General features: G+C 43.0%; 1 protein-coding gene across 2 annotated transcripts in view; it reads left to right on the forward strand.

Annotated features, from left to right (window-relative positions):
* The first annotated feature begins 3,803 nt into the window (after nt 1-3,803).
* Nucleotides 3,804-21,309, forward strand: part of Bub1b (BUB1 mitotic checkpoint serine/threonine kinase B) — a 58,849-nt gene continuing 41,343 nt past the window's right edge. For both annotated transcript variants that reach the window (XM_052725708.1, XM_052725709.1), the window contains exons 1-4: nt 3,804-4,036; nt 5,114-5,260; nt 18,582-18,641; nt 19,765-19,909. In XM_052725708.1, the coding sequence (XP_052581668.1) occupies nt 3,861-4,036; nt 5,114-5,260; nt 18,582-18,641; nt 19,765-19,909 (528 nt within the window). In that variant the 5' untranslated portion in view covers nt 3,804-3,860. The remainder of the gene's footprint in view (nt 4,037-5,113; nt 5,261-18,581; nt 18,642-19,764; nt 19,910-21,309) is intronic.

Raw genomic sequence — 21,309 nt, forward strand, 5'->3', positions numbered from 1 at the left:
CAGGCCTTATGGTAATTTGAGCCTTACATTGGTATGCCAAAATGTAGTTGTTGTTGTTTTTTAATCTTTTGATTTTTTGGAGGGCCCACCACCCAGCTCCCGAATAAATCATACATTGAGGCTTATTCTTTCTTATGATTGCCCAGTCTTAGCTTAGCTTGTTTCTAGCCAGCTTTTTTTTTTAACTTAAATTATCCCATCTTTTGCCTCTGGTCTTTTACCTTTCTCTATTTCTTTTTATTCTGTGGCTGGCTGGGTGGCTGGGTGGCTGACCCCTAGTGTCCTCTCTTCCTGTTCTCGCTCCTTCCTCCTTGATCCTCCTTTTTCTCCTTCTATTTATCCTCTCTGCCTCCCAGCCCCGCCCATCCTTTCTCTGCCTCACTATTGGCTGTTCAGCTCTTTATTAGACCAATCAGTTGCTTTTTTTAGACAGGCAAAGTAGCACAGCTTCACAGAGCTAAACAAATGCAACACAAAAGAATGCAACACATTTTTGCATCATTAAACAAATGTTCCACAGCATAAACAAATGTAACACATCTTATACTATTCCAGAACACCCATCTTTGGACTATTTGCCATGCCAAAGCTGGATTTGGTACAACCACGAAGGCAAGGCAAAACTGGGGCAATCTGCCATTGCACCCTCACCACACTGCACAAGAGACCATATGTAACCACTAAGTCCATCTAAGAGCCACTCATGTAGGAAGGTAGGACTTTGATGAGAGTAAAGGAAAGAAATGGAGGAGCTTGCTAGAACAGTCCCAGACTGCTAAAAGTTGCCATTCTGCCTGAAACTCACCAGTTAAAATTTATTTGAGACAGGGTTTCACTATGCAGCTTGGAACTCTGTGTAGACCAGGCTGGTCTCAAACTCACAAATTCTACCTACCTCTGCTCTCCAGATGCCAGGACTAAAGGCAAACACCATTATGCATGGCCCCATCAGTGAAATGTATTCCTTTATAAATTTTCTTCTCTCAAAACTCTGTTAGTTAGCCAGGTAGTAGTGGTGCACACCTTTAAACTCAACACTCAGGAGGCTGAGGCAGGCAGATCTCTGTGAGTTAGAAGCAGCCTGGTCTATAGAGCAAGTTCTAGGACAGCCAAGGCTACACAGAGAAACCCTGTCTCAAAACAAATAAACAAACAAAAAACAAAACAACAACAACAAAACCTTCCTGTTAAAATATAAAAAGCCCTAGAGAGGGCAATATATTAAGTAACATATTCCCAAATTTGACCTGAAAGAAGAGCATGGAAAAGTTTCTTTATGATTAAATAATTTTAGAGATACAATGTATTTTTTCAACCCAAGGTAGGTAGCATAATGGCCCTTCAAAATGGTTCCTGTGACGATGTCACCTTCTATTGCCAAAGGGACCTGTCAGATGTGCTGAGGGCTCAGGATCGGGAGATGCAAAGGATCTCCTGAATTGTCTAGGTGAGCCCCATCTAGTCATGAGCCTTTAAAAACAGAGACTTCCTTGACTATGATCAGAAAAAGGCATATAATGATGAAACCTGGCCAGGGAGAGGCTAGGTCCCTGGCTTTGAGGATGGAAAAAGGGAAGCATAAGCCAGGGGATGCCAGGGAAGCCTCTAGAAAACTGGCAGAGAAGAAGCACATTCTCTCACAGCAACTCCAGAAAACAAGACAACTTCGAATGCGGCTGTCAGCCCCGAGAAACTTCTCATCCATCTGATGGAAGATAACAAGTCTGTGTCATTTCATGCTGTTGAGTTGTGGTGTTCGGTTCAGGAGCAACAGGAATACCGACACCTTAGAGATTCCTGGTTCAGTTTGACAGATCAAGGCCTCAAGAGTGCAGTTCACATAACCCAGTATCTCAGAAACAACCAGACACTGAATCTCCAGTTCCCTATAACAGTTATTAGTATCTTAAAACACTATCGCCGGGTGGCGGTGGTGTGAGTTCAAGGCCAGCCTGGTCTAGTGAGCGAGATCCAGGTCAGGCACCAAAACTACACAGAAAAACCCTGTCTCAGGGTGTGGGAGGGTAGGGAGTGTGGGGGAGAACCTCACTAACTATCAGGAGCATCTCATCACCATTTAACTCCTGTATTCTAGATGATGATTAGGAAAGGAAATGGAACAAAAGTCAGGCACATTTTGGTGAGGCAGCATGGAGGTCCAAAAGGTGAGACCCGAGTGGGAAACTACCTGGACAGCAGTGACTAGGAGAGGAGGTGGGAATCCACCACAGACGCACTTCAGTTGCTACAGAACTTGGTTTGTTCTGATCAGCAGGCTGTGCCAACTCATCCTTCCCCTTCAGGTTCACTGGCTTCTGCAGAGAAATCCACAGCTTCCCTTTCTACTCCACAGCCTCGTTGGAAGCTCCTATGCACTCCTGTGAGCCCCTGGTTTATCTGCTCCTCGCTTGGTACCAGTGCACTCACATCGCTTGTTTGTTTGTCCCCTCCCTTAAGTTCTTAGATGGCAAAAACTCTGTCTAGTCCCCTGATCTCGTCTTCTCTGTCCCAACCATTGCTCAGAACACTGAGGCTCTCCAGCGGAGTCTTTGTCTTAGCCTTTGTCCACTAAAAATGTGTAAAATGGTATGGGCTTTTCAAACCTCAAAGCCCAGCCCCAAGTGACACACCTCCTCCAACAGGGTCACACCTCCTAACCCTTCCCAAACAGTTCCAGAAACAGGGGACCAATGTTCAAACACATGAGCCTATGGGGAGCGTTCTCATTCAAACCACCGCGGGTCCTATCCTACTATAGTCCAGCCTAACAAGATTTCATGTTCCAAGTTCTTACTCTCGTTTTCATTCTCTCTCTTCTTCTTCTTCTTCTTCTTCTTCTTCTTCTTCTTCTTCTTCTTCTTCTTCTTCTTCTTCTTCTTTGTGTGTGTGTGTGTGTGTGTGTGTGTGTGTGTGTGTGTGTGGTCCTGGTACCTCAGGGCCTTGATACAAGCTAGACAGGTGATCTCCACTGAGCCACTCTCTCTCACCATCCTTAAAAACAAACAAACAAAACCCCCCAACTTTTTATTTTGAAATAAGGTCTTCTTTGAACGGTCTTGAACTCCTGATCCTTGTATCTCAGTCTCCTGAGTAGCTGAGATACAGGCTTGTCCCACCGAGCCTGACCTTTAGCCCCAGGGAAATAAGTAAGGGACTTAGCCTTGTTGTATTCTTACATTGTAGTTTACAGGACATCTGGCTAGGCGGTATGAAAGAACACATGGTACACTTCCCAAGATCGTTTAAAGGAAGTGGTCGAAGCTGAGAAGTTGTAGAGGTAAAAGGGCTTGCTCCGGGACAGGAAGTGCAGCGCTAACCCAGTACTGGTGGAAGAGAAAAAATGACAGCTAGAATCTAACTTTTTAAAAGACAAGAGTGCGACTGGAAACAGCTGGGTGAGAGTGGCCTAAGGATCCCAGGGCAGACAGCAAGACCTTGGGGAGCATAATTACTTGGTCTGAGCAACCTAGAAGAGCCAGGCCAGGCACATGTACTCAAAGACATGTCATAACACTCAAAACATCAAAGAAACCCTTGTTCTTAAGGTGTCTCTCGTTGGATTCGAATACTTGCCTTAGTACGGAAACTCAGAGCGAACCTGCAGAGAATTCTTAGTGTCTGAGCCTGCCGCTGCGCCTGTAAAGCCATTGGTTCCAGTACCTTAACCCCGGAACTACAGCTCCCATTATGCACAGCGCAGCGCAGGCTTAAACCCGGGATAAACTACAATCCCCAGAATGCTTTGGGAGAGAGGTACGGGGGGCGTGGCTACGTCTGCGGCGAGGGACCGTTAAATTTGAAACTTGGCGGCTTAGGCGTGATGGGGCGTGAGGCGGCTGCTTTAGGAAGACGTTGGGTGCATGCTTTTGTCTAGGAGCACGGGGAGACGGTCTCCGCAACTCCAGGGCCAGCTGCAGGTTGAGGAAGGAAGCTCAGACAGTCGGCACCCGGAGGAAGAAAAAGGTCTGCGGACGGGCGAGAGCAAGAATCGGGAATGCAGGATGGCGGCGGCGAGGAAGGAAGGGCTTGCAGCGAGGTGAGGCCGGAGCCAAGCTGCTGCAGCTGGGTGTTGGGTGGGCGAGGAGAGCATCGCCGAGGTCGGGAAAGAGCAAGCTCTCCCGAGCCCCCTTCCTGATGGCATGGAGCCCTGCATCCAGCTGCGGGGCTAAACTGGGAGAGCTTGGAATTTGCCTTGAGATCTGAGACTGCAACTCACTTCAGTCGGTTTTTCTTTTTCTTTTTCTTTCTTTCTTTCTTTCTTTCTTTTTTTTTGACCTTGAACATGCCTTACATGGGGGTCATGCAGATACTAATGCTGCATTATGGAGTTCTGGAAGAATTCAAGTTATTTGTAAAGTAACTGCTTTCAACTAATAGGTGTTTCATTATGCCAGTAGCCTAGGGAATCTAAAAAGCAGAACATTTGCTGCTTTTCCGCATATATAAAAATACAGAACACTTTTTTTAGGTTAGAATTTAATATGCATTTGAATTATGGAATCCATGATAGCTGGGTCATTGCCATGTTATAAGCTTCCATTCATGCGACAGAATTTATTGACCACCACATGAACCCTGAAGGTGGACCATAAAAGACACAAAATTCCAACCCTTGCAAAGCTTAAGTTCTGACGTCAACTCACAGAGATTTGCCTGCCTCTGCCTCCCAAGTGCTGGGATTAAAGACGTGACCACCACTGCCCGGCTTATGTCTGTTTGAAATTGAAATTAAAAATGGCATATTAGTCTGACTAAAACTAATTTTGAATTAAACCAGATTGTTCCATGTCCCATGTTAGATATAAAACTGCTATCTTTAAAAAAAAAAACTACTTTGCTAAATTTATGATGCTTTTAAAAATTACTTTTCCTGGCTTTGATTTTGTTTGTATAATATTGTGAACAACACCCTTGCCAAGTTCTCTCTTCTGTTGGCGTAAACTTGGAAACCAAGCGGTAGGGCTCAGAGGCTTAAGAGAGTAATAATGCTACCAGTGTCCCAACTCTCTGTCTCCACCCCGAAGGTCGCAAAAGCTCACCTGTCCAAAGACGGGGACACAGTCTAGTACTGTAACCATGTTGTGTCAGGGTCACCTCTGTTCCTTGTTCACAGTGAAGCCATGTCCCTGGAGGGAGATGAGTGGGAGCTGAGTAAAGAGAACGTGCAACCCTTACGGCATGGCCGGATCATGTCCACGCTTCAGGGAGCTTTGGCACAGCAGGAATCAGCCTGTAACACTACCCTTCAGCAACAGAAACGGTAAGTAGTAGAGTGGTTTGATCCAACTTGTTGGCCCCAGCTGCGGCAGGGAGCATGGGTGTGAAGCAGCAGAAGGCCCTAAGGAATACTCTGATTGCAAGCTTTTTTTTTTTTTTTTTTTTAAAGATTTATTTAGGTTTTCAAGCCCTGGCTGTCCTGGAACTCACTCTGTAGGCCCAGCTGGCCTTGAACTCACAGAGATCTGTCTGCTTTTGCCTCACAAGTGCTGGGATTAGAGCATGTGCCCGGTGATATTTTATTCTCTCTCTCTCTCTCTCTCTCTTAATTTTTGGAGACAAGGTTTCTCTGTGTAGCCTTGGCTGTCCTGGAACTCACTCTGTAGACCAGGCTGGCCTCAAACTCACGGAAGTCCGCCTGCCTCTGCCTCCCAAGTGTTGGGATTAAAGGCGTGCGCCACCACTGCCCGGATGGAATTTTATTCTTTTATTTTTTTTTGGTTTTCTGGGGTTTTTTTTGGTTTTTTCAAGACAGGGTTTCTCTGTGTAGCTTTGCGCCTTTCCTGGAACTCGCTTTGGAGACCAGGCTGGCCTTGACCTCACAGAGATCCGCCTGGCTCTGCCTCCCAAGTGCTGGGATTAAAGGCGTGCGCCACCATCTGCCCGGATGGTATTTTATTCTTAATGCTTATTCCTGGAACCTGCATCTTGGTCCTGTACTTATTGCTCTCCTTGTCTGAGTTGTGTTGGCTCCCTGAAATGCTTCACCCCAGGCTCTGCCCTCGGCTGTGCTTTTACAGCTACCATTGACAACTCTTGCTTCCTCGGTGTCTGTTGCCAGTGTACAGCTTGAGAAGATTCAGCTTATGATTTTAGGTGGATGTGGAAATGATACACAACTTGGTAGAAACCATACTTTGAATTTTGATCTTTTCAAGGAAGAGGGATGCATAGTAGGACTGCTTTGAGATGCCTGGCAGTTGTAAAGAAGGGCAGTACCCAGTGGTCCTGCATCTCTGAGAGGTTGAGCCATGTGCAATATGCTGTATTGCTAAGCTGTGGTGTCTGGTAGGATAGATGTATTTAATACATTTTTACCTGGGGTATTTTTTTTTTCTTTTCCTTTTGGGTTTTATTTATTTTCGTCGGGGACTGCCAGCTCCTCAATAGTGATACCGAGACTTATTAATTATAAAAGATCAGCCATAGCTTAGGCTTGTTACTAACTAGGTCTTACAACTTTAATCCATTTCTATTAATCTACGTATTGCCACATGGCTTGTGGCCTTTATCTGTCCTCTAGCATGTCTTGTTCCCTCTGCATCTCCTGGTGACTCTGCCTTTCTTCTTCCCAGTGTCCTGTCTGGCTCTCTCGCCTATACTTCCTGCCTAGCTAATGACTGTTAAACCAATTTTTTATTAAACCAATAAGAAGGCACCTTGGCCAAGACACATCTTCATAGTGTACAAAAAGATTATTCTACAACTGTCTATCTACTTCTCTATCTAATTTATTTATTTTGAAATAGGATTTCTTTGTGTAGCCCTGGCTGTCCGGGGGACTCACTCTGTAGACCAGGCTGGCCTCAGACTCACAGAGATCCTCCTGTCTCTGCCTCCTGAGTTCTGGGATTAAAGGTGTGCACCACCACCACCACCAGACTACCTAGGTATTTTCAACTATGACAGGTTTATCTGGATGTAATTCTGTTGTCTGGATAACAAATCTTCACTCCCAAATGACTCTCCTTTTTCTACTTCCCCAATTTTGGTTAATGCTACAGAAACTCTTCTGAAGGACTCTTATTCATTGCTCTCTGATTCCCTTTTTGTAAAAAAAAAAAAAAAAAAATTTATTTTCAGTTACGTGTATTTGTGTGACTATGAGTGTGCGTGTTTGTGTACAAGTTCCCAAGGAGGTCAGAAAGGGCTTTGATCCCTGGGAGCTGGAGTTGTGGGCTGATTTGAGCTGCCCAGCATGGGTGCACTCTGCAAGAACAGTGTGCTCTCTTAACCCCTGAGCCATCTCTTCAGCCCTGTCCTCCTTTCTGGGATTGGCTCCAGGGCCTCCTGAGTACCAGGCATACATTTTACCACTGAGCCATTCCCACAGCACTGGAAAATCCCTTTTGAGTACAATTTAGAAAGAGTGAATGCTCAGATTTTTAATATGCTCGTAAAGCAGTGCATTTCATCATAACCCCCGACTTTAGGGAGTTCTCTCCTTCTCCTCTCTCTCTTTCTCTCTCTCCTCTCCGTGAAGCACCTGCTGATTTGATTTCTGTCAAAATAAGCCACTTTGCCTGTTCTGGAGTTTGTTGTTTATTTGTGGTAGAGCCTTGCTCCGTAGTCCAGGCTGGCTTTAACTTGTGACCACCTCCTGCGGTCTCCCTGGTGATGGACTTGCAGGTGTGCGTCCGCGTACCCAGCTTATTGTAGAATCTTATATAAAAAGAATGGTAGGTTTTTTGTTTTGTTTTGTTTTTCCCCATTCTTTTGGCTCTTTACTCATTGCGTACCTGCCACCCAGCTCCCCAGTAATCACACATGGAGATTTATTCTTTCTTATGAGTGAATGCTTGGCCTTAGCTTGGCTTGTTTTTAGCCAGCTTTTGTTAACTTTAAATTATCCCGTCTATCTTTTGCCTCTGGTGTGGGAGCCTGTTCTCGGGTTCCTCATGGCTTTACCCAGCAGGTCCACATAGAGGATGATTAGGACCACAGGCCTAAGTGCAGGTGTCTGGGATGGTCTGCACTTGACTGTGCTGGGGGAGGAGGTCTTTTGCTCCACCCCTTGGCGTCTCTATAAAAACCCTGGGGCAGAGACAGTCGGGGCCCGTTGGAATAGGTTCCAGGCCCTCTCGAGGCTATCCTTTATTTTCTATCTGTTTATCTCCGCAATATTCTCCGCAATAATTCCTTCTATCTAATATTTCCTGCTGCTCGCACTCAAGAAAACTCTGGGGAACTGTGGGGGTGGTTGGGTAAACGCCCCACAGAATGGCGCCATGAACAGGGACTAAAGAAAAAAGAAAAAAAAGGGGACTAAAGATAAAAAGGGGGTCTAAAAAAAAGGGGGACTAAAGACAAATGAACACGGACTAAAGACAAAGTAATAGGGACTAAAGATAAAGGAAAATAATAGTTTTATTACAGAGTTTTTGGCGAAAGTGCTGAGTCAGCCCTGTCAGTGGATAAGGCATGCCGGTGTTATGAAAAATATATATTTTTTATATATATTGAAAGGCAGGGGTTTTATCCTCGAGAGAAAAGGAAAGCGGACTGGAAGGATGTCTGATGCTGCAGCGAAATTCTCTTCTGTCAAAATTTTCTATCTTGTATCGCTTTCTCAATTTCTATCTGTGAAAAATAAGGCATAGGGTAGTAATATAGTTTAGGAAAAACTTAGAAGTGTAAGATTGTGTAGGAAAAATAAGGCAACGAGACAGAAAAACTTCAATTTTCTAACTTTGGGGGCTATGAATGCAAACTGGGGGGAAAAATCTTTCTTTGGGCTTTACGGGTAGTAAAAAAGCTCTTTGAGCTTATGGGGAAGAAAAAGTTTCCTATGGAAGCTTTTGACCTGGGGACAGCTGAAATGCTAAGTCCAAGCGGTAGGAGAAAGTGATTTCTCCCTGAGGCAAAAATGGGGGTGTAAAAAGCCAAAGTTTAAAGTTGGGAAGTTTTGGGAAAAGTTGGTCTTTCTCAAACTATAAAGCTTTTCTTGGAAAATTTGGGGGAAAAAAATCTCTCTAAAAAGCCTTAATCTTTCTCAAAAGCTCTCTTAAACTTAAAAACTAAAGCCTTTAACTTTCTCAGAGGGACAAAAATTAGAATCACCTGAAGATATTAGTATGGGGACCACCTGTGATTAGCTCTAAGGGAAAACAACAAACCTCTTAAGACAGCAAAACCTAAGTTCTGACTTTCAAGCCTTAAAAATCCTCCCTGCAATGCAGGAGGCAGGGACAAGTTCCTAAAAACCTCTCTTCTAAGCTGTCTCTTCATGCTAGTAAAAAACAGTGGGTCAGAGTACCCTGAGGGAAACGCTTGGGAGAGTGTGGGTGAAGAGCTACAGAGAACCCAAAAGGGCAGGAAAAGCAAAAAAGCCAAGCTTTTCAGTTACAGCCAAGCTGAGGCATTAATGGTTTTGTTTCTGAGTGAGCTTTTCAGAATGAAAACATGCTCCTAATCGTCCTAATGCAAAGATCCCCTGAAGCAATGCAAACTGTTAGCATTATATTCTCGACCAAAAAACCCAGAGGTGACTGGCCAGCGTCTCTGAGTTGGAGTGCATTTCGGGGATATTAGGGTTCCTGCAGTGGTAAACTTCCTGGAGCACAGAGCTGAGGCAGGGAGGTTCAGGACCCAGGGGAAGATTGCTAATAAACAAACAAAACTAAAGCCAGTGGGAACAGCACAGTTGCCCGCTTTCCTACAAGTCCCGAGTTGATAGGTCCATAGCTGCAAAAAGAAATCTGAGAAAAAGCTTTCCTATCAGAGAAAGGACCTTTCTGGGAAAACAGTAAAGCTGAACTGTGTCTGAAGCAGTTGTGCTGCTGAGTCAGAACGCTGTCTGGGGAAAGAGCCCAGCCACGGCAGAACAGAACTATCCAGGAGTAAAGTTTTCTGTCAGAGAAAGCACCTCTTTGAGAAAAGCTTTGTTTCAACTGACTCCCTGAGATGAGGGAGTATAGCCCTGAGGGGTGATTGCCTCTGGCATAAGCTCTGTCCTTGAGCACCCAGACAAGCAAACGCAACCAACCCACTGGGGAACTGGGCCAGGTGAAGGCCTGATGAGGCAAAACATCTGTCCTAATGGGAGTTTTGAAATGGCAAAAACCTCCCTTGTTAGATTTTCAGTCTGTACGCAAACCACGCAGACCCTGAAAACAGAAATGGACAAAAAGCCCCTACCTTCAGTAGCAGGGAAAGCCGCCACTGTAGTGTCAGAAACTGTTTCTGGGGTAGAGGGGATAAATTGAGACCACACTGGATACTGTCTGGGAAAAAGACTCCGAAGAAACAGAAGGGACATAATCCTCCCCAGAAAATATGTGACCTGAAAAAGCTGCTAGAATTTGAGGCAGATTCGGGGGAAGAAAAAAAGCCCCTACCTCCAAAAGCAGCTAGCAGAGGAACAGAGCCACAAACAGATAGCTGAAGCTCTGCATCTGGGGGGGAAGGAACAAGCAAAATGAGATAGATCAGTGGGAGAAAATCTCTTCTGAAGGAGCTATGGAAAAGCTGTTGTACATGATCTTGTTTTTCACTGACTGGCTAAGACAAACACAAGCCCCTAGGAAAGTTGCTATCAGAAATGCCAGCCTCAATGTGCGCTAACGAGGCAGGTGCAGTTCTGATTTGGGGGCCAGTGTCAAATGAAGGAGAGACACCTGTTAAAGCCAGCTAAGGAGAGACCAGAAACCTCCCAGTGTTCCATAATTGAAAATGTAAAATGCTTGTTCAAATCTCCCGTTGCAAAAGCAAAAAACTTTGTTCAAACCTCCCAGGCAAGAATTTGTAAGCAAGTCTGGTAAAAGAGAACCAGTTGACTCTCAGACCCAAAAAGAACTATGGGAAATGACTGATATAAGGGAAATGATATAAAGGACTGATATAAGGGACTGATATTATGGACTGATATAAGGGAAATGCATTCTGGGAAAGGTAGTTTTTCTGCTAAAGATGGCGACATTGCCCTGAAACACTTTTTGTCAGCTCGAAAATACATTCCTGGTAAACTTAAAATACAGCTTTTAAAAGAATAAGGAGGAAAATCGTCTAAGTGTCAGTTCCAATGAAAAATTGAAAGGATACGGAGCTAGGTGCTTCGTGATTTGGGACTCCGTTGGTAAAATGCCTTATTTACCCTAATAGTTGTGCAAGGTTTTTGCAGTAGTTGGATGACAAAAGGCTACCTTTAAGAGCAAACAAGCCACTTTAAAATCCTTAAGAAAGCAAGAGAGCAGTTTATACACTGAACGTTGTCTTAGATATGAAGAAACTTATGTGAAATTAAAAATTATTTACCTCTTGAACAAACAGCCTGCAATGAGTGATTCCTTTGCAAATCTAATTAAGGGGATAAGAAAGAGGCATTCAAAAAGAAATGACTGCTTTATAGATGGGAAACAAACTTCAGAAAATCTAGCTGTCTTACAAAAGAGTTGCTTCACCTGAAAGTTCCTTATAAAAAATCAATGCTAAGTATCACAGCTGCTAATAACATCAGGAGTTAAAGCTAATAATGTGAAAATACTAAATACAGTTCAGAGCTGTGCCACTTGTGGCTTTACTAGCTCCTTTAGAAAAACACTTTATATCACCTAATAGCTGTGCAGTGTTTGGCAAAGAGCTTTACAGCAGCTAAATACGGTAATTTCACCCTCAGTGTGAAGTGAAGTTTTTCAGTAGAACAAACCAAAAGTACTGCTGTAATAGAAACGTTTGTCTGAATTGAAGCATTTAGGGGAACTATTATGAATTTGGGTGAAGGGACAGCCTCTAGTTAAAAACCGTTTACCCGCCGGGCGGTGGTGGTGCACGCCTTTAATCCCAGCACTCGGGAGGCAGAGGCAGGCGGATCTCTGTGAGTTCGAGGCCAGCCTGGTCTACAGCGCGAGATCCAGGAAAGGCGCAAAGCTACACAGAGAAACCCTGTCTCGAAAAACCAAAAAAAAAAAAAAAACCGTTTACCACTGACAGTACATCTCTGCCGGTTCCGGAACGGCTGAGAGAACTGGCAACTTTGGAGTGTGGCGTCATCCTGGGAAGGTTATAGTCCCCTAGCAACAACTATCACAATTCTATAACAACAACACTCACTAAATCCCAGTGCTTTATAACAAAGCTGACTATAAACTCTAAACTTTAGAAATGACGTATGTATGTATGTACTTCCTGTCTAGTTAAGAAAATCTTTCTAATAGAGATAGTGATAATTAAGAGTAAGAAATAGAAAAGGATGAAAATAAGATATGCGAGTTTGAAGAAATTCTGTCTTGTTAGATCTGTGTTAAGAAATCTTTAGGTGTTTGCGAAGTTAAACGTATGCTAATAGTAGCCCTATATAAGTTTGTAAAATAGATCTATAGATCCTTTAAGAATATAGGCTTGCAAGAAGTATCTAAGGTAGTCTTAAGACATATAGTAATAAGCTTGTAAGAAGTACAGATGCTAGTTGTAAATGTAAGTTTAAATAAGAATAAGATGGAGTGAATATAAGAAATATATAAGAAGTAATAAGAAATATATTTGCTAAAGTAGTTCTATAGTTTCCTTAAGGAGTATAAGTAGATGATAATATGTTATATGTGAGTTTGTAAAAACATGTAAATGTTGAATGTGAGTCTAAATGCTTTGCAAAAAAAGTTATATGTGAGTTTGTAAAAAAATGTAAATGATAAGTGTGAGTCTATGCTTAATGTATATGATGAAAAAACCTGAAATCTAGAGGTTAGTGTCCTAGTAGACTGCAAAGTAGGCAGTCTGAATGGTTTCAAAAGCTCCAGAAGCCGCTAAGAAGCTAAGAATGGCAGATGCCAGAACCAGCACAAGGCATCCGCAGCTGAGATCCGTGGAAAATCGACGCAACATAGAAAAACCTGAGTTAACATCAAAAACGGTGCGGTTTAGAATACTACTGTACCTAAAAAGGTCTCTGGCTTGAGAATAAGTTCAGAGACGCTTGTTTGAACAAAAATTAACTGCAAAATGTTTTGGTTGAAAAACATCTCTTCATATTTTGAAGTGAAAGCCTAATACCAGAATTTACTTTTTTGAGCTTTTTGAACTTAAAATGAGATAAAATTACAAAAAGATTTTGGTTATGGATTTCTCATATTTGGAAGGCTCATACCAGAATTTATCATTTGAATTTTGGGACTTAAGAAATGAAATTAACAGATTTCATTGCAATGGGACAATTTTGAGTTTATTCATAGTAATGACCTAGGAACTGTTTTCTGGAATTGGGTTAAAAATGGAACTGTTTAAATGAAGAAATTTATTTCTACCTAGAATCAAGATGCAGTTTTGTGTATGCATATATGCTTTATTAATTGGTGATTCATGAATTGTTTTGTGGAACTGTTTACAGAACTGGTATTGTGTTATAAATGGAACTGTTTAAATGGAAAAGTTTGGGTTTTCTAACTAGGTTTGAGATTTTGCTTAAAAAAATTATAAAGAAAAGGGGGAGAGTTAATATTCCTTAGTCTAATTTCAAAAGTTGTTTGAGTGGATTAATGTCATGTTTTTGTTAGTAAGAAATGCAAATGGGGTATATTAAGAGACTGCTTTTAAAGTGTAAAGAGTTTTATTAAGAAACTGCTTTTGGGGCTGGAGAGATGGCTCAGCGGTTAAGAGCACTGGCTGCTCTGCCAGAGGTCCTGAGTTCAATTCCCAGCAACCACATGGTGGCTCACAACCATCTGTAATGCGATCTGGTGCCCTCTCCTGGCCTGCAGGGATACATGCAGACAGGAAATTGTATACATAAGAAATAAATAAATCTTTAAAAAAAAAAAAAAAAAAGAAACTGCTTTTGGCCGGGCGGTGGTGGCGCACGCCTTTAATCCCAGCACTCGGGAGGCAGAGCCAGGCGGATCTCTGTGAGTTCGAGGCCAGCCTGGTCTCCAAAGTGAGTTCCAGGAAAGGCGCAAAGCTACACAGAGAAACCCTGTCTCGAAAAACCAAAAAAAAAAAAAAAAAAAAAAAAGAAACTGCTTTTGGATGTTTTGCTAAGTTTTCAAAGTGTTAATGGTTAGATTGAGAAGATTGCTTTTCAATATGGGTTTGTAGGAATTGTATGAGTTTTGGTTCCTCTAACTAGGTTTGGGATTTTGTTTAAGAAATTATATTTACACTATTGATATTAATGCACCCTGATTTTGTGGAGTTAAGGAAATATTTAAGTTTGATGTGAATACATCGAAGTTTTTCCTATGTTCTGTTAGCAAGAAAATTCAAATGATTGAGTTAATGTTGTAAGACGGAGAAAATTAACTATATATAGCACCATATATGCTAATTCAAATGGTTCTGTTAAGAGTTTGCTTTGTGTTGTAAGATTGGGAGAATTGTGACTATGTATAGCAATATTTATGTTAACCTGTTAATGGTAATGATGAAGCCAAGGGATTCTTTAAGTTTGTAGTCACCTTAAGAGTTTTTGGCTTAGAAAGGGCTTGAGGCAGCTAAGACCGCTGTGGTCACCTTGAACCTGATTCAAAAGAGAAATGCCATCTTTATCATCCTCTACTCCCATATTGGGAGGTGTAACAGCTATGGAGATTGCTGTAAGCCATTAATAGTTATTTTTTTATATATTAAGAAAGGGGGACCTGTGGGAGCCCGTTCTCGGGTTCCTCATGGCTTTACCCAGCAGGTCCACATAGAGGATGATTAGGACCACGGGCCTGAGTGCAGGTGTCTGAGATGGTCTGCACTTGGCTGTGCTGGGGGAGGAGGTCTTTTGCTCCACCCCTTGGCGTCTCCATAAAAACCCTGGGGCAGAGACAGTCGGGGCCCGTTGGAATAGGTTCCAGGCCCTCTCGAGGCTATCCTTTATTTTCTATCTGTTTATCTCCGCAATATTCTCCGCAATAAATCCTTCTATCTAATATTTCCTGCTGCTCGCACTCAAGAAAACTCTGGGGAACTGTGGGGGTGGTTGGGTAAACGCCCCACACTCTGGGCTTTTGTCTTTCTCTATTCTATATACCTTTCTTTACTTCTTACTCCATGACTTGCTGGGTAGCTGAGTGGCTGGCCCCTAATGTCCCCCTCTCTTCATTTTCTCTACTCCTCTATCTTCTCTTCCCAGATTTCCCCTCCTATTTATTCTCTATGCCTGCCAGCCCCACCTATCCTTTCTCCTGCCTCACTATTGGCTCTTTTGCTCTTTGTTAGACCATCAGGTGTTTTACACAGGCACAGTGACACAGCTTCACAGAGTTAAACAAATGCAACATAAAAGAATGCAGCACATCTTTGCATCATTAAACAAATGTTCCACAGCATAAACAAATGTAACACATCTTCAACCAGTATTCCAAAACATAAACTCATAGATCTTTCATTTAGTGTAATTTTGAGTACTTTTCGTGTTGCATTTATCAGTAGGCTGTCCCTTTTTACAGCTGAGTCAGTACTCTGTTTAATGTTTACCAGTTGTTGGACATTACATTTCATTCTTTTGTGATTTGTAAATCAAGCTAGTGTGGATATTTGATATTTTGTGGACATTATCTTCACCCCAACCCCTTGGGATGGAATTGTTGGATCACAGTATCTTAATCAGGACCATAAAGACAGGTGACCTCCTGGAAAAACTCTTTTCTTTGATATATTATGGTTGCTTTTTAGTTCCTAACCCTATTTTCACTTTTTAAAACCTATACTGGAGCCCAGCCTGGTCATCTTTAAACAACAAAATCTAACAATTATCCAAATTATTCTAATATTAATATAAAATCGGGAGTAGCCCAGCTGACCCTCCTCTCTGCTTTCCAAGATCCAGAAAGGCCCATGAAATTCCAAAGCTCCACCTTCTTCCTCCCTGTGTCTCTGTCCCCATCTGAGTCCACTAAAAACTGGTTTATTCTGGTCAGCTTAGCTTGGACTCCGTCCTCTGAATCAAGGTTCAGTTTATGGATAGTGTTGGGGGACAGAAACAAATGTCCTGCACAGCAAAACACCTTTACTATCTCTTCTTAGCAGGTATGGGGCCTCTTTTGTATTGTTGATTGTTCTTTTCACTTGTATACTTTGGCATTTTTATTACGAGTACAGTTATTTTGTGTGAAACTGTTTTGTTTGTTTATGTGTTGTTTTTAAGCAGGACTTCCCCAGATGTCCTAGGCTGTTCTTGAACTCGCTGTGCTAGCTCAGGCTGTCCCTGAACTTGCAGGATTTTAGCCTCAGCCTCTATTGTGCTATAATTACAGACATAGGCCACTTTGGCTGTTTATTGTTAGTACCTTTTTGTTTTTGTTTTTGTTTTGTTTTTCAAGATGGCTTCTCTTGTGTAGTTCTGACTGTCTTGGAACTTGCTCTCTAGACCAGGCTGCCCTCAAACTCGGGGATCTGCCAGCCTCTGCCTCCTGAATACTGGGATGAAAGGCCATGCACCACTTCGCATTTGTATCTGTGTGGGTGTATGCATGTAGTAGTATAGGTGTCCAAGAGGGAAGGAATATGTACGGATCAGCCTTGGTTAGAGAAGCTTGTTTTTCTGGTGGGAGGCAGTGAAGGTGGGAGACTCTAACTGATCAAAGTCACTGTTCTCAGGAACAGTAACTGCTGAGTGCTCAGCCTGCAGAGGATGTCTGCAAGATGCTCAGTGGGTAAGCGCACTCACTGCTGAGCCCGAGGACGTGAGTCGGGTCTCTAGAACCCACATGGTAGAAGAAAGGAACAGGTTGTCCTCTGACCTCCGACCTCCACACATCATCCTAAAAACACATAAACCCTAAAAAAAAAAAAAAAAAAAAAAAAACCTAGATGAGGCGCAATGACATTCATCCCTGGGTGGGGAAAGGCTCATGAGTGCCCACTCCTCCCCGAGGGGACACTGGCTGGAGAGTCAGTCATTTTCTCAGGGGTAGAGTCACTGTTAGGTTACCCATGATCCAGTACCCCACGATTCATGTAAGCAGCCCTAGTTCAACTCAGTGGGTCACACACACACACACACACACACACACACACACACAATTACAACACAACAAAACAGGCAGAGACACAAAAACAGGAACAGTCTTATTGGGAAGAAAAGGGAGCTCAGCAAGTCAGGGGGACAAGAGAGTGTAAAGGGGGAGTGTGGAAATGATCAAAATATATACACGTATGAAAAGGTCAAGTAATAAAATATAAACAGTAGCCGGGCGGTGGTGGCGCACGCCTTTAATCCCAGCACTCAGGAGGTAGAGGCAGGTGGATTTCTGTGAGTTCGAGGCCAGCCTGGTCTACAGAGTGAGTTCCAGGAAAGGTTCCAAAGCTACATAGAGAAACCCTATCTCAAGAAACCAAATATATATATTAAACCAACCTAATGGGTAGTATTATGATCCCCATTTTATAAGTGAAGAAACTGAAAACAGAACTATCCATTGTCTAAGGACTGATAGAGCGAGGTTTTGTTTTATTTAATAAGCTCTCATGTAGCAACCCTGATGGCCTGGAACTCAAAGAGATCTCCCTGCCTCTGCCTTGAATGCTGAAATTGGAGGAGGCCTGCAGCACCACAGCTGGCTTAGAATATTATTTCTATTCTCTTCATGTGTTTATTTAAGTTGTTGTTGTTGTTGTTTTGTTTTAACTGAGGCGTATGCGCATGTGGGTACAGGTGCCTGCTAAGGGCCAGAGGCATCAGATCCCTCTAACCTGGAGTTCAAGATGATTGTGGTACATCCTGTTTGGGTGCTCTGCAAGAGCCCTGGGTTTTTTTTGTTTTTGGAAAGATTCTGTTTTTGGAAGGGTGGGACTGGAGAGGTGGTTCAGCGGTTAAGAGCACTTACTGTTCCTGTAGATTGGGCTCCCAGCACTCATGGTGACTCACAGCCATCTATAACTCTCATATTCTCTTCTTGCCTCCTTGGGCACTGCACACATGTAACACACATGTAACACACATGTATACATCCAGGCACATACACACTCACTACATAAAATAAAGCTGTAGATAGTTAAGGGCCACCTGATGTGGGTGCTTGGAAACTTGTGTGGTCTGCAAGAGCAAGCAGTACACACTTGGTCTTCAGTTGGGAAAACTATTTGGGAAGGATTAGGAGGTGTGTCCTTGGAGGAACAGCATCACTGGGTGGGGGGGGGGGTGTGCTTTGAGGTTTCAAAAGCCCACACCAGGCCCAGCTAGTTCTCTCCACCTGGTGCTTGTGGGTCAACATCATAAGCTCTCGGGTATGCTCTGGGTTAAGCTCTGGGTTATGCCTGCCTGCTGCCATGATGGCCATGGACTCTACTCATCTGAAACTGTTAGCCCCCCAATAAACTCTTTCTTCTGTAAATTCGTTTTTGGGCTTGGTGTTTTGTCACAGCAACAGAAGAGTACTGAGACAGCACTCTTAGCTGCTGAGCCGTCCCTCTCTATCCTCAACAGTGTTCCATAACTGATTTGGTGTGATGATGCTGTCCTTTTTTTTTAAGCTGGCAACTGAATCTAGGGTCTTGAGCACTGTACCACTGAGCTAAACCCCTAATCTATCCTTTTTCTATTTAACAAATTCTCGAACTCTAGTATTTTTGTTTGGATCAATATGATGGGAATAGAAATGAGTGAACCCTGCTTCCTGGCTGCCGTCAGAGCTGCGTGTGCTAACATCGTCTTGTTTCAATTCCAGGGCATTTGAATCTGAAATTCGCTTTTACTCTGGAAATGACCCTCTGGATGTTTGGGACAGGTGAGTATTTGTCTATGGAAAGAACAACAGAGGCATTCCCAGATGAATCTCTTGGGCCTTTGTTCTCAAATTGAGGGATATGGAGTGTGAACAGAGCAGAAAGTGTTGTCTTGATGAAACAGACTTCCAGAACAGCCACAGTGGTTTTCTGAGGTGTTTGTTTTGCTGGACTGTGCATAGAGCCCAGGACTTTACACATGCCAAGGAAGGGCTGTGCTACTGAGTTACACTCCAGTTTCCCTGAGGTGTTGAAGATTGGAATATGACACAGCTTGGTTGTGTGTCTTTCTATCCTTTTCCCAGAGTATTTGTTGCAAGTGCTTCAAGGAAGTTTGAGAGTCAGAGGGAGGCTTAGGATATGTCACTGAGGACTTCTAAAGAAACACACTTTGAATATTTGGGAAGGATTAGGAGGTGTGTCCTTGGAGGAACAGCGTCACTGGGGGTGGGCTTTGAGGTTTCAAAAGCTCACACCAGGCCCAGCTAGTTCTCTCCGCCTGGTGCTTGTGGGTCAACATCATAAGCTCTTAGTTATGCTCTGTGTTAAGCTCTGGGTTATGCCTGCCCGCTGCCATGATGGCTATGGACTCTACTCATCTGAAACTGTTAGCCCCCCAATAAACTCTTTCTTCTGTAAATTTGTTTTTTGTTTAAAAAAATCAGAATAGAGGGCTAGAAGGTTGGCTCCTCTGTCGAGAGCACTGGCTGCCCTTCCAGAGCTTTGGGTTGGATTCCCAGCTCTGACAGGGCAGCCTACAGCCCTAGGTAACTCTAGTCCCAAGGGATCTTACGCCCTCTTCTGGCCTCTGCTGGTACTGCACACTTGTGGTACACAGACATGTAGACAAAAACCCATATACACAAATAATAAAATAAGCAAATCCATAATGGGTTGGATGTGGTGGCACACGCCTTTAATCCCAGCATTCAGGAGGCAGAGCCAGGCGGATCTCTGTGAGTTGAGTGTAGCCTGATCCACATAGTTGAGTACAGGCAGCCAGGGCTACATAATAAGACTCTGTCTCAAAACAAAAGCAAAACACCCATTCAGAATGAGGCTTAGAACTAGAGCAAAAGTATACATCAGTTCAAAATATATTCTGTTCCTTCTCCTCCTATTCAGGTATATTACCTGGACAGAGCAGAGCTATCCTCAAGGCGGGAAAGAGAGTAACATGTCAACGTTACTGGAAAGAGCCATAGAAGCACTACAAGGAGAGAAGCGTTACTACAGCGACCCCCGCTTTCTCAGTCTCTGGCTCAAATTGGTAAGTGTCATCTGAATTCAAAATATTAAATTGGCTTTTTCCCGTAGAGGTATTAAGAGTAAACATCTGGAAGCTTCAGTAACCATTTGAGCTGGCATGGTGATTCTCTGCTTGAGAGGCTGAGGCTGGAGGATCACAGTTTGATGCCATTCTGGGCCACACAGTTAGATCCTGTTTTATAAAATTAAAAGCCTTGAAAAAACAAAACAGACATTAAGATTGGGAGAACATCTAAATGCACCATCATTTTTTTAGTAGCTTCTATGTTTATTTTTTTTACAAGATTTTATTTATTTTTATTCTATGTGTATAAGTGTTTTCCTGTATGTAAGTGTGTTCTTGGAGGGCACTGGGTCCCCTTGGAACTAGAGTTACAGATGTTTGTGAACCTCCCTGTTGGTACTGGGAACTGAACCTGGGTCCTCTGCAAGAGCAAATCCTCTTAACCACTGAGCCCGTTCTCCAGCCCCAACTCTGTGTTCAGTGAATACCCTAAACCCAGACCTGTTAGTGTAGGACAGTAATCCAACTACTTGGGAGGCTGAGGCAGGAGGATCACAGAGCAAAGGCCTGCCTGGACAATATAATAAATATACTTGAGGCCAGCCCAGGGACGTTAGTAAGACCTTCTCTCAAAATACGGTAAGTACGCCGGGCGGCGGTGGCGCACGCCTTTAATCCCAGCACTGGGGAGGCAGAGCCAGGTGGATCTCTGTGAGTTCGAGGCCAGCCTGGGCTACAGAGTGAGTTCCAGGAAAGGCTCAAAGCTACACAAGGAAACCCTGTCTCGAAGAAACAAAAAACAAAAAACAAAAAAAAAGGTGTAACTGAAGGATCCCTCACACCACACCTTTCTTTCACTTTATGAAAAGATTTTTCTAGTCAGTTATTTTATAAATGATTCCTATAGTCTAGCTAAGGAAAAAATTATTACTAGAAAATCAATATTTTTAGTTAAAGAGGTAAATTAGTTTGAACATTTAGAAGTTGCCATAAAATATTTAACTTTTGAATCTAATTATCTAGCCATATGTCTTTTTTGTTTGTTTGTTTTCTTTTTTGCTGTTTTGGAACTTGCTTTGTACACCACACTCCAAGTGAGTTTTCCTAAAGCACCATCACGAGGAAACATTACTAATTTAAAGACAACATTATTTACTGAATTAAATTATGCAAACTTAAACTATGCAACAACTGTTTTTGTTAAAAATGTAAACAGAAGCTGGATAGAATAGTGCAAGTCTGTACTTACACTACTCAGAAGATTGAGGCAATAGGACCCTCAAATGTTTGAGGCAATAGGACCCTCAAAAGTTTGAGGCTAGACTGGTCTAATAATAGGGAGTTCCAAGCCAGCCAGGGATACATGGCACAACCGTCTCCAAAACCCAAAATAAAAT

Source organism: Peromyscus californicus, unplaced genomic scaffold (genome assembly GCF_007827085.1).
Source record: "Peromyscus californicus insignis strain IS unplaced genomic scaffold, ASM782708v3 Scaffold_7__1_contigs__length_154581171, whole genome shotgun sequence".
NCBI lineage: Eukaryota > Metazoa > Chordata > Mammalia > Rodentia > Cricetidae > Peromyscus > Peromyscus californicus.